Source organism: Falco rusticolus, chromosome Z, assembly GCF_015220075.1.
Source record: "Falco rusticolus isolate bFalRus1 chromosome Z, bFalRus1.pri, whole genome shotgun sequence".
Lineage (NCBI taxonomy): Eukaryota > Metazoa > Chordata > Aves > Falconiformes > Falconidae > Falco > Falco rusticolus.
The window spans coordinates 59,626,084-59,640,267 of record NC_051210.1 but is presented as its reverse complement, the minus strand read 5'-3'; the positions used below and the strand labels follow the sequence as shown (position 1 = coordinate 59,640,267).

The 14,184-nt window shown below is 39.2% G+C and overlaps 1 protein-coding gene across 1 annotated transcript in view; it reads right to left on the bottom strand.

Annotated features, from left to right (window-relative positions):
- The window catches only part of JMY (junction mediating and regulatory protein, p53 cofactor), a 73,087-nt gene that overhangs the window by 27,406 nt on the left and 31,497 nt on the right, over positions 1 to 14,184 (bottom strand). Inside the window, exons 3-4 of the mRNA XM_037373471.1 lie at positions 8,078 to 8,228; positions 5,718 to 5,887 (exon numbers count right to left, since the gene is read on the bottom strand). Of these exons, the coding sequence (XP_037229368.1) occupies positions 5,718 to 5,887; positions 8,078 to 8,228 (321 nt within the window). The remainder of the gene's footprint in view (positions 1 to 5,717; positions 5,888 to 8,077; positions 8,229 to 14,184) is intronic.

The following is a 14,184-nucleotide window of genomic DNA, read 5'->3' as shown; positions in this document are numbered from 1 at the left end:
TTTTTGTGTATCAACTCTTAGCCTGAAAGACTCAGTAAGTCCTTAAGCAATTTCATAAATCTTAAAATCAGTAACATCTACGTTTCAGTCCAGTGTGACACCAAAATATCTTGTATGCCAATTTTTCACTCTGCATTCATGTTAAGTTACTAATTGTGACCAGAACAGTAAATGATATAAGGATGGAATATTTGGAGTGAATTAGAGGCTATTTTCAAGACAAAAGGACTGATTCTCTTGAACGTTGCAGTTTTTCCACATGAGAGGGATAATGTTCATTGCTCATTTGGTTTTTTGAATTTTGTTTAAAATTAAGGCAATGTAATTTGAACTTCTACCACAACTAAGAACTTCTGATTTGTCAGTGAACTGAAATTCACACAGTTATACTTATTTTTTCTTTAAAAAAATATATATTCCCTAACTTAACCCCATAGACTTTGTATAAAGACTGAATAGACATAAATAGGTCATCTTCAAACATATCGGCTTACGAAGTTATAGCAGCTCAGTATTTCACTCAACTACACTGCTGTCTGCCTGATAAAGGACCTGTGCGACAACTGAATCTTAGCCCTACAAACACACATCACAGATGCTGCAGACCAGACAACCTAGTCTGTTTTAGGGGCACAGCACCACTGTATTTGTTTTCAGGTGCAACAGCAAGGGAAAATTAGTATCACTGTATGGTTCTCAGGCAGATACCCTAGCTACATAATAGCCCCTCATGAAAAAGAAAAATTAGGACCTCTAATTTCAACCATTTATGTTGAAATTTTATGTGAGATACTATATTATGTGTGATAATTCAAAACAGTATCACCACTCGGGAAAATTTCAGCATTTTTTCTTAAAAAATTTAAAGTGGTTCAGTTCTTAATCTCACAAGTTGCTATCTGCAAGTAATTTGCTGCACCCTCGGTAGTTCTCATGCTGATCAACACAGCAAAATAAACATGAAGATCTTCAACATGAGAGAACGTTACAGGAAAGAAATATTATGCAGTTGGACAAAGAAGTAGAACTGCGGAGATCCAAGTTCAATTTCCTGCTATACCACAATTTCCTGCATTAACTAAAGCAAATAATTTATTCTCTCTGGGCCTTACAGGCTTTGTTATGTCATTCATACCAAGTGAAGAAACTTAAGCAGAAACTTAAGTTTCTTAATAGTTCTAAGACAGAAACATATCATCTGTAAACCCCTATGTTGTTAATAAGATATGAGTTAGAAGAGAAAGCCTCTGACAAGAACTTGAACACACATACTAAAGGGATAGATGACGGAATTAACTGAAAAATAGCCAAACGTGGAATACAGAAGCGAGTGCCATCAAATCTAGCTTTCTATCACCATGGAATGCTTACAGACAAATCTAAAGTGAACCTTTTTCATAAATGGAGTTCTTAAAAAAATGTCCATGTTGTTATTGTTCTTATTTTGCTTTTCTAAAAATAAAAACAAAACACAAAGCTTCCACAAAACTCTGTTTATTACTCACACTGGAAGTCTGTTCCAGATAGTCCCTCCTTGCTGCTAGGAAGCTACTTCCGTAGTTCTAATGTATTCAAAATCAGGTGATACCATTTGTTCTTATGCCAATACTGAACAGCAACATACATTACTCTTGAGTAATATTTACTCCCATTTAGTACTTTTGTGGAGAGCAATTTCGTACCATCTCAGACATCACTTCATTTGTCAAAACAACTTCACCTCCTTTTGTAAAACAGACTCACTGTTCTGGCATCATTGTGGTAGCCCTCCCTGTAACTGCTGCTGTTAGAACTAATCTTTCTTGGCCAATCAGAAACATGTAGAAGAAGGGTACAGAAGAAATCTCCGAAGTCCATGTTCAGTGACACTAACACTTCTCTTGATACTGGAAATAACTGATTTGACAGACCACAGAGCATCTGCTGCTGCATCACCCTGTTGCATTGATGACTGAATCATGTTGCTACCAGGTTGTAAGACCATGGTCATTCTCATCTGCTGTCATTACAAAGTAATTAACCTGCAGTTCACTGTAAAAATTTGTATTACTTTTCCCTCGCAATATATATAAATAGCCATTATTAGATTTTCGATTATCCAGCCTTTTACGTAATCTGCTACTGTTCAAACAGAAAACAAAGCCATGTTTCAGTCTACCCCACATCAACCATAAAATCATAGAAGAGTTTCTGTTGGAAAGGATCTTAAAGATCATCAGGTTCCAGCCCCCTGCCATGGGTAGGGTCACCTTTCACTAGACCAGGTTGCTCAAAGGCCCATCCAGCCTGGCCCTGCACACTTCCAGGGACGGGGCACCCACAGCTGCTCTGGGCAGCCTGTTCCAGTGTCTCACCACCCTCACAGTAAAGAATTTCTTCCTGGCATCTAACCCAAATCTACCTTCCTTTAGTTTAAAACCATTACCACTTGTCCTGTCACTACAGGTCGTACTAAAAAGTCCGTCCACATCTTTCTTATACACCACTTTCAGATACTGAAAGGTTGCTATAAGGTCTTCCCAGAGCCTTCTCTTCTCCAGGCTGAACAACCCCAGCTCTCCGGCCTGTCTTCATACGAGAGCTGCTCCAGCCCTCTGGTCATCTTCATGGCCCTCCTCTGGACTCACTTCAACAAGCCCATGTACATCGTGTTTTGGGGGCTCCAGAGCTGAATGCAGCACTCCAGGTGGGGTCTCACCAGAGCACAGTAGACAGGAGAATCACCTCCCTTGACCTGCTGGCCATGCTACTTTTGGTGCAGCCCAGGATTCGGCTGGCTTTGTGGGCTGCAAGCTCACATTGTCAGGCCACGTTGAGCTTCTCATCCACCAACACTCCCAAGTCCTTCTCCTCAGGCCGGCTCTCGATCCATTCTCCACCCAGCCTGTATTGATCCTGGGGGCTGCCCCAACCCACATGCAGGACCTTGCACTTGGCCTTGTTGAACCTCATGAGGTTGGCTGGGGCCCACCTCTCAGGCTTGTCAAGGTCTCTCTGGACGACATCCCTTCCCTCCAGCATGTCAACCACACCACTCAGCTTGGTGTCCTCAGCAGTCTTGCTGAGGGTGCATTCTATCCAGCTGTCCACATCGTTGACAAAGAGGCCCAACAGCACCGGTCCCACTTGTTCCCACTGAGGAATACCACTCGTGACCGGCCTCCACTTGGACATCGAGCTGCTGACAGCAGCTCTTTGAGTGCGACCATCCAGCCAATTCCTTACCCACCAAGCGCTCCACCTCTCAAATCCATGTCCCTCCAGTTTAGAAACAAGGATGTCGTGCGGGTCGGTGTCAAAAGCTTTGCACAAGTCCAGGTAGATGACATCTGTAACACTTCTGTCACCCATCAGTGCTGTAACCCCATCACAGAGGGCCACCAAATTTGTCAGGCATGATTTTCCCTTAGGGAAGCCATGTTAACGGCCACCAATCACCTCCTTATCCTGACTGTTCTCTAGTTCAAGTACTCATTTTAATTCATTGCTATTGCTGTCTGAGAAATCTCAGAAGGGAGTAAAATTGAGAAAAACGCTCAGGTCTAAGTGTGAATACAAAAGCTCATCTCAAAACCAACAGAAAACGATATTAGAGGATTTCTAATTTATTTTAAGAGAAACACGGAGCATACTGACCACTGATAAAAGACAGGCTCTCACTTACACCTAGCAACTTGTGGAACAAAACTTCTCCAACTAGTTAAGTAGGAGGAATTGATCATAGTCAGGACATGATATTGCAGGATATATTAAAAAAAAAAGAGCTTAAGACAATCGCCTACTATTAATATCCTGGGCAATTCGAAAAATTTCAGACAGCGAAAGAAACATCTTTTCTCCTTCCAAAGGATGTACCACTGGTTTTAGGGACATTTTTCTTGTCCAAGGCTAAATGTTCAAAAATCCATAGACAACCTGCTGATCACCAACAGTGCCTTCATAAACAGTTATATCTGGTATTTGGTATGAATTGTCATTCTTTCTGTCTTAATCTTCAAGTCATACCTTGATAAATTAGCTTCTCAAGCATTTCAGTATTATTTTTAAAGGAATACCCTGGATTTATCTTCTATGGCTAGAAATTAGTAGCTAAATGACTTGCCAGAGAAGGTATTTCACTTTTGCAAATACTTTCTTTGTGATGAAACTGCAACCTTTCTTCACCAGTATGGGATTCCCAGTCACATTTGTCACATTTGACCTTGCATACTCGGGGCTTTTACGTTCTCAAAGCAAAAAAGGATGTTTCAGAACAGAAGCTGGTCCTCGTAACTCCCCATCACCATGTTTTAACCCAGAGCTCTCTATACTTTGTAATACACCATCCCAAAGCATCGTGCCCATGCATGCCCATCAAGCATTCCTCATTTCTCCATCCCAAAAAGCATCAAACTCTCAGTTCAGAGCTTTTCACCATACTGCAACAAACCTCTCCTTTTCTTACACAGCTCCTAATGCTTTTGCATATCAAAACAAATAATCAAGTCTCATTTACTGGACAGATTTCATTCAGCAAAAATCATGGAAGATCTCCACTGGGAGAAAAATAAAATGTACTACTGAAAAGGCAATGCATAGCTGCTCTAAAGATGTGAATTTATTTCAGATAGTATTTCCAATTAGTTTTGCTGGCTTCTCTCATCAACTCTTGGCTAAGGATGGCAACAGCCTGATAAACTCAGGTTTCCAGACAACTTTGGCTTTCTAAATCTAAAGGGTGTTGAAATGGAGTAAACTTTGTTTTCATGCTCTGGCTCTTGTATGTACTCTCTCTTCCTTGCTGATGAAGCTTTCTTCTACAGAACTTCTAAAATAGGCACATAATTTATCAGGCTTACAATCCTACCAGTCTATATAGTGCTAAAGTCATGAGTTCTCTAGCTAACTTTTTCGTAACAGAGCCACCAGCTTAATCAAATTTTGCTAAAACATTTGAAAAGTGCTCTATAAAAACAAGCAACTGATTGGATAGAATGTAAATTAACATTAGTATGACAGAAAGTGTTCATAGCACCAAGTATCCATACGAAAGCAAATTTTAAAAGAGGATGTGTAGCATTTTTGCTTTTGAGGAGGTGTTGTAAAACCCAGTAAATGCAGGTTTCTTCTCCTAAGACATTTAAACACACTTTAATACATGCATTTACTCCCCAGGAAAGCTGTAACTAGCACAACTCCCTGTGGAAGACTGCCCTAATCATTAGCATAAGCAGAAACAGACAGTGCAATACAACAGGTCAGTCATCTGTATATTTACTAACGTTCAGATACCTTCCATCTGGAATGTTAGAACTGTTCCAAAAAGGTGGTCATGCCTCAGAACTAAAGATTACATAGCAGCTGAAGATTATATAGCAACAGATCTCTGTCCTGCCCCTTCTCTTTATTTTATTCATCTCAGTGGATAGCTGTAAACGTAAACAGTAAAAAACTGTCTTCCTGGACAACTATCATGAAAAGGTGAAGAGAAAACTAAGTGCCACAAAGCCCACCACACCTACATTGCAACTCCATTTTACCATGGTAGAGTGTAATAAAGTTTAAATATACACTTTTACTATTAAAAGCTGAAAAACGGTGACTTTCAAGTTTGGGGATTTTTTGTTGGTTTTTTTTTTTGTTGTTTTGTTGTTTTTTTTTTAAATACATCAGTACTCTTTAAGGTTTGGTTTTTTCCTGCATGTTTTCTTTTTCTACTTATTGGAATGAAAAATTACCTCCTCTTTCAGCGCATGTTTCTTCTGCTCCAAACAGATTTCTTTAGCACGCATCAACTGCAAAGTCTCCTTAGAAACTGCATACTGAAGCTTTTCCATACGTTCCACTGCTGCTGCCCATGCTGCCTTACCAAATTTTTTCTGATCTGCTCGCATTCGATCGTACACAGCTACAGAAGGGAAGAAGAGTCAGACAGCTTACCAGTCTTCACTAGTGATTCTACTGCAGAGATGATGAACACATTTGTATCCAAAAGTGCACAAATTTCTCTTAGCAGGGAGTAGTCACTCTACAGAGTACTAATGGTCAAATCCAGGATGTAAATACTCTTAAGATTCATGTAAATATGCAATCACCTAATTGTTGATAATTTTATCATTATAATTCCATTTTTAGTTATCCACGGAGGGATCATTCTGAATATAGAGTACCTGAGTACTTGAAACACTGGTTCAGAATTCTTGACTTAATAAAAATACTTTATTAATGCTACCATGTGGTCTTAAACTGCATCCCAAATTTTCCCTGCTTCTGAAAGCGCCAATTATCAGCTAATAGTCTGTAGTTTCCCTTAATAACCTCCACAGTGCAGTCATAAGTTTAAATGAATCTGCAGAGTGAAAAAAAACTCTACAACTTAAAACAAAAATTTCAGCTTGACTTCAAGTGCAATTCTGTAGAAAACCAAATTAAATTTAAATAACATCTATCTTTTAACTCCAGATGCAGGTTGCTTCAGAAAATTACTTCAAAGTAACTAAGCAAATCATAATTTGATCTTAATATGGAGAGACTGATGAGAATCTTTTCAGGGAGACTTCAGAGCAGCATGAGTCTCTTTCCTTGCCTGATACGGATTTTCTGTTCTTGAGCCCCAGACAACATCTAGGCTGACACACATGAGATTTTCACCATTTTTAATATCATCATATGATAGTGTACACTTAGCTTTGTGAAGCAAAAGCAAAGTCACACAATCAAAGGGGTAGTGTTCAGTCCCCAGGTGCTAGAAGGTATTACATGCTGTCATTAGGCAATAAAAAAATACCTTTATGTTCTCATGTGTTTTTCCTCTGCCATCTGTTCGTATTTTCATATATAAGACCACCCAGCGGTCAGGGGAGGCCAAAAATACCCCAAAACATAACAAAACAGGCAAGCAACCTGTACACCAAAGGTCAATGGTTGTAAATAGTTTCCAGGCATTTCATTTCCAAGTGTTTTTGCCCACAATCATGACTGCTGTATGTAAAAAAAGCATGTGAACAAAACAAAAAGTAAATAACTAAATACATGTTCTTTATCAAATAATGCAGTATTTTATATGCTGTCTTTGTCAAACTAGAAAAGGAACCAAAATGATTAAAGACAGCTAAGAATTTGCTCTAATCAAATACATTCCAACATGCTTGAAATGGTTTAGTCACTTTTTCAAAATAAGGCGGAGTTTCACGTTATCCTTAACTTGGGTCATCACCAAAAGAAATCATTTCACAGTGACTGCTTCTCTTGAGGCAAATCTAGCAGTCATGCAGGGAGATGACAGGAAACCTACCCATCAAAAAAATATTTTCTCCCAGGGGTACTGCTTATTTATCTGGTTGCACAATCACTATCATCAAGGCAAAGAAAGAAACAGGGACCCACAGTCAGGCAGGAAGAACAGCTGGACAAAGTCTGTCAGTGGTAGCCCACAGTCAAACTAAAAGAACAGAAATGAAACCACATCCTCAGGTGTGTTTGCCCTTATAAACTGATTATTTAAGTTGAAATGGTACAACGATGAGAGCATAGATGTACACAGCAAGTCATATGACCTGGTTTTACTGCACCAACTCTTCACTATAACTGCTGCGTTCTTCAAGCATAGAAATGGCAAGGTTCTATCCATGAAGATTTCAGAACAGAGCAGCTTTCACCAAGTAGTTAAACTGAGCTGTTGCTTAACATTTAGAACTATGAAAAAAAATACTGAAAGGCAGGGGAGACAGGAAAAGGAAATTAATTCAAAGGTAATAAACACATACTATGGTGGTCTGCCATATCTAGTACAGAAGGCAGAATCCATCAGGGACTCTATGCTCCCTAAATCCTTTGCAAATGTACAGTGCAGCTGATACAAACACGTTGAGAAAGTGGTTGCAAAACTTTTATCTGAAATTTCTATGCTGCTGACTTCTGGTGATGTTCTGAAAAGGCTTATTGGTGAAAGACTTAGACACAGAATAAAACCCAAACTGAAACAACAACTGCATTGTCCTCATTGATAAAAAAATTACAGTTCACTGCAGAACATGGTAAACATTAAATAAATATTTAGAGATCTTATTTGACAGATAGAATAGGAGAAATTAACTACCTTTCTGTGTTTTAGCTGTTATTTCAAAGTATTTAACTGTAAGATCTTGAATAGAAAGCACAGCCATGTGGGCTTTTCTCTGCCAGTCAGCATCTTCTTTTTGCAGACTCTCAATTCTTCTGGGGCCTAGGTAGTCATTCTCTATCGAGATCTGAAAATAAATCAGTCCATAATTAACAACATAATTAAATGTTGCTATTCTTCCAACAGCCATGTGTTTCAGGGTGGCCAAAAAAGCAAAATAAAAAGGAGAGAAAACTACAAGCAAATCACCATAGCTTCTATTCAACAGAAAAAACACCTCTTTTGAAGTTCTTTCTGGTGAAAAAGTACATCCATGGTTTCATTACTATTCTTACTGGAAGCATAAAACCCTCAAATACAGATTTGTTGGTATCTTTTTTGTTAAATATCATGTTACCTTCAGATAACAAGCATACTTCATCCAGGCTTTCTTCCAGCCTAGAATACATTCTAAAGAAAGTGAACGCCCTTCAGCCAGAATGAAGCTGGAAACAGGGGATATGTTGGGGCAGGGGTATGTAATCATCAACGCATTAGTAGTTTTTCTTTGTTCTAAATTATTTTTATAAATGTATTTTCCTCTGGAAATGGGAGCTCAAGTATCTTTTCATTGCCAAGATCAAGGCGACTTTATTTTGAAGTGATTAATGATCTGAAACCAGTAAAAGCTTTGGAGTTTCTTTTAAAAAATTAATAAAAATATAGCTTTCTCTCCCCAAACTGAAAATTTTTACACACTTTTAAAAAGTTAAGCAGTACCACTACAGACAACAGAGCTAAATAATTAAATATTTAAGCCTGCTCCCAAAGCCTTAATCTTGAATATTTTTCTTTTACATCAGTCAAGAAAACACCTCAGTAGTATAGACAAAAGCCCCCAAACTCAGAAGTGTTCATAATCTTACAAGTCCCCAGATATTTTAACCTGAAATTCTAATGCCTCCAGTAATAATCTTGATTTCACAAAGCTTCAATCTGGTCTCAGAAAGCCATTCCACTGTATAGCTGAACTGCAAACAATAGCTTTTTAAGTGACTGTTCAAGATGCACCTCCGCATATCCACTTATCCCATCTCCTAGAGGCATCATTTTTAAAGTAAGAAATACATAGATGCATTTTAAACATTTTCCAAGAAACAAAAGACTATTTAGTTTAATAAGGTATTTCAATCTACTTCTTATATACTTCCAAAATCCTTAGAATGGCAACAGGTAAAATAAAAATATGGACAAACGGTAAGTGAATAATAATTTTACTAGATAGGTTGTAACATGCAGTTCAATGGAGCACATATGTACTGTGATTCCCACATTCCATACCAGTGAATGAAGACTGGTGAAATTACTACTTTTCATTTACACAGAACTCCAAAATGGTAAGTTCCTTTGAGAAGCAGGATAAAAACCAATACAGTTAAGTTTTCCTCTTCTATTCCTTCGTAAAGATGAGGTCATTTGATACTGGAATTGACACCGGATCACTGAGTCATGTGAATAATGCTCTTGTTAGGCATCATTTCCAAGAGAGTAAGAAGCCTCAAAGTAAGATTTCTTCACAAAGTTTTGGCTGCCGAAACATTACTCACATATAGTGCAAGGTAAAGAGATTTCTGACCCCATAATACAATTGTATCTTTGTTCCCTAGAGTAAGTATTTGCAAATAACAAAACAGGAAAGTACCTTTTAATTAACTGCAATCCCAAGTATGTCATCCATGCCATCGTTCACATTGAGGATATTCATACAGAAAGGCATACAAAACCCAAGAAGCCTTTGCTTTAGCAATACTCATAAAAGTATGCATATTTATATGCAACCATAAGCAGACAGTCAAAGCTCTGCAAAGCTTTAGGAACTGGGGGAACAAGGAAGAAGATGGGGTCGTAAACATTTATGAGGATGGACCAGTTCAACCTGGTACAGTTACTGATGCATACCTTCCATTTCCCTTTAAGCACTTCGCTCATAAACACATTCATATGTAAAAGACAGGAAGCAGCATACTCCACAAACAACTACTGTTTAGAAGGAGGTCCCCAAGTAGTTGCACAAACAGGAACAGACCAACAACATGCCTTAAAACCACAGCAACAGCAGCATACTTAATAAAAGCCTGAAAGGAGCCCCACAAAGATACACAGGACAGAAGCGCTTCCCTAATACTGCTTGAGCTGACCTGCCCTGATGCTTAGAGCCTACACAGCTTGTTATCTAGCAAGACAGTCAAACTCTTACAATTATTGACCATGAACATGAATAGATTAATATGCTACTTGAAATGTCTTGTAGTACCATCAGAACACCGAGGTACAGCCAATACTCACGTTTGGACTTTGCATTCTGCAGCTTGGCTAAGGGACAGACACACAGTATCAACTTTGTTGCCCTAAAGCCGTGAAATGATGGAGGAGGGATGTGCTGGTTTTGGCTGGGATAGAGTTAATTTTCTTCAAGTAGCTGGGATGGGTGGGGCTATGTTTTGGATTTGTGCAGTGTTGATAATACAGGGATGTTTCAGTTATTGCTGAGCAGAGCTAATACAGTCAAGGCCTTTTCTGCTTCTCCCACCACCACACCAGTGAGTAGGCAGGGGGTGTACCCGAAGTTGGGAGGGGACATAGCCATGACAGCTGACCTCAACTGATCAGGGGGATAGTCCACACCATATGACATGCTCAGCAATAAAAGAAGAAGGAGGGGGAATAAAATAAGCAATAAAAGAAAAAGAATGGGGGAAGAAGGAGGAAGGGATGACGTTTGGAGCTGTAAGAAACTATGGACTAGGGTATTGTTTATTAAGATTTATGTTAAGCCCAATGTAAAGATTAGGCAACAAAAGATAAGATAACCGCCAGGTGTCCAGGATGCCGCTTGTGCATATGAATGAAGGGTCAACACCTCCACTACTTCATGAACAGGAAAGTAAAAAAAAAGGTATAAAAAGGGACTGTTTGAACTGCTCAGGACGGCAGTTGGCGGAGCGCAGACTCCCCTGTCGTCCAGCGCTGGTTTTGCTCATATTCTACTTGCTATAATTAATAAAAATTTTAATTGGATTATGATCTATTGTGGTCTCAATTTATAACAGAGCGATGGCATTTATCTTTCCAAGTAACCCTTACATACACATGATGAAGCCCTGCTTTCCTGGAGATTGCAGAACACCTGCCTGTGATGGGAAGCAGCAAATTAATTCCTTGTTTTGCTTTGCTTGCAAGCACAGCTTTTGCTTTACTTATTAAACTGTCTTTATCTTAACTCAGGAGTTTTCCCACTTTTACTCTCCCAATTCTTTCTCTCATCCCACTGGGGCAAAGTAAGCGAGCAGCTGTGTGGTGCTTAGTTGCCAGCTGGCGTTAAACCATGACAAGGAGGAGGGTCTCACTGTTTCAAAAGGAACATCCATTCAACAGGGGAAGACAGCATCAGGTTTTCAGTGGGGAACAGTCTTTGACAGGTGAAAAGCCCCAGCTGCTTCCTTAAGAAAGGTGGCTAGCTAGGAGGATGAGCCTTAAACTGAAAAGCTTGTTCCCTTCACATCTGAAGCTGCTGGACAGCTATGCCAGCCAGAAGCCACTAAGGTTAAAGTTGACAAATTCAGAATTATAAAGTTCAAGAAAAAGCAAGAGCTGCATATACTTAGAAGATCCAGGCTCCCAGGCTGATTCCTGGAGTAACAGTCTTCAGCCACAAAGATCTTTGTTACTCTCTGGGTAGTCCAGTTCAGTTTAGGACAACACACTGCGGCCACCTACTGCCAGCAGAAGACATCTGAGACCATTCATGGTGTAGTAAGAGTCAAATGAGTAAAAAATTCAGGGAACTATCTATCAGCATGCAGGGAGCTTGGCATTGTGTATTACAAAGACAGGTAGCCTTTTATCTAAGGCAGCCACAGAGATTCCCATGCAACCAGGAAGGAAAAGAGATCAAGCTGCTTTAATATTACACCTCATGAGATGATCTAGTTTTGGTAAAAACAGACTCGTCAGAAGGAGACTCCAGAAAGGTATTCAATGAACACAGTCTGCACTATGTCCCTCAAGACAGGTCCTTGCTTCCCAGCTTTGTTTCTTTTAGGTCAATAACTTCCTGAGTGGCAGCAAACTTTGAGTCCCCTTTGGTACCTTGGAAGCTGCAATCTCTGGGTCTCTGCAATCTGTCTGCTGCTCTCTGCCTCTCCCAGCAGACAGGCTGTGCTCCTGCTCAAGCTTACTTTTCTGAGCTTGCCTGGCATACACACCCTGTGGCCTCCAACAGCCTCTCTATTGACCCGAACAAGCTCCAGTGCTCCCCATGGGAAAAGCAATCTCTTCCCAGCCAGCCAGAGTACTCCACCTGATTCAGCTTCTCCTTGAAGAAGCACAACAAAGAAAAATACAGTTATTAAAAAAAAAAAAACAATGTAGAAGAAAATACTGCTAACAACCTTTCCAAAGGTAGTTACTGTCATTCTTTAAAATCTAAGCCAAGTAACTGTGACAAAGTAAAAGACAGATGGCAAGTAAATAGCTATTTTTGGCCATGGTACTTGGCACGCTTTGGGAAAACATGGGGAAAAAAAATACTCGTATTGTCAGTGTAAATACTGATAATCACCAATCACCCGAGAGAAGAATTACCAGTTTTCAAGTGCAACCTACTTAGAAAATTATAACCTCCCAGATATTAATTAAATTTATGCTTGTAATCCTTTCCAGGCAGGACAGACAATCACCAGAGAAAAGCAGAGATTAGCAACTGAGACGTAGTGGTCAAATATACATGGTCCCCCTTGCTAAATGGCTGGCTGAGCATTATATCCCAGTCAAGTGAAGTACCACTACAGCAAATATATACAAATATATATTCAATCATAATATTCAATTTAAATAATATAATTTGGGTACCTTTACACAGAAGATAGAAATTATTTAGAGCTCTATGTTATCACAGGAACCAGAAAGTAAGCCCATGGGGAGAAAAAAAAAAAAAAAAAAAAAAAGGGTAGTTTAGCTAGGGGAAGACCACAGCTGTAAGGGGGAAAAAAGCTGGGAAGGAAAGACAAGGAACCTGCCTCTAGAGGTTGCAGCTTACGAAGAACAAACAGCAGCTTTCTTCCCCACCTACAACCCCTTCATGGTGGAAGTTACCACTCTCTGCATTCATCCTAACTAAGAATTTAAAAAGGAAAAGGGAAACACATACAGACCATCAAACAGCAACACGAACAGGGTCATGAGTTCTGAAGACTGTTTTCTACATTCTCTTCAATAATTAATCACCCTGATGTAAGACAATAACTCTCATTATGAAATTAAAGCTCTTATGTGCATCTGTATTCCATTACTGTTTGCAATGCATGCATAACATGTTTATGCTTCATTTTACTCACTGCACACCTTTATAATGCCGGCATCTTTTGTTTTTATAGCGCATAAAACAGCACAGGTCATTTTATAAACTAGATTGAAACATATTCTTTAAATTACTATTGTCCATGCTAGCTATGACTAAGAGAAGGCACCAAAGAAATGAAATAGGGAGGAAAGAAAAACTAAGCAGTGTCATCATCTAATTGACATTCTTTAAACCTGCACACCCAGGTTTGATTCAGCAAATATTTTAGTTTAAAATTAAGAAACTCTGATATAATTGAAGGTTTTTCTAACCTAAAAGGCTTTTCAGTTCCCTAACATTTTCTCAAACTCATTTTTTTGTGTGAAAGTTCCTCATTTGGACTAAAAGTTCTGGCAGAAGCATAGTCTAACAGAAAACTCTCCCACCTCACAACTAGATCACATAACCAAATCTGAAGTTTTTTTTAATAAACTATTGCAGCTATTCTTCCTAAAACCCCTATATTCTCTTTGAGAAGAATCCAAGACTCATAATAAAATTGGGAGGGGGGGGGGGGGGCGCGGGGGAGAGGGGGAAGCAGATATCTTGCCTGACAATGAAACTCGCTTTTGAAGACCTTAAAGCAAGCTTTTCTTCAGATAAAAGCTAAGAACATTTTGACAGCTTTCACAGAAGTGTTTGTCAGAAAGCACTCAAGAATAGGAAGAAACAGCAGAAGCCATTAACTTCAATACATCACGTA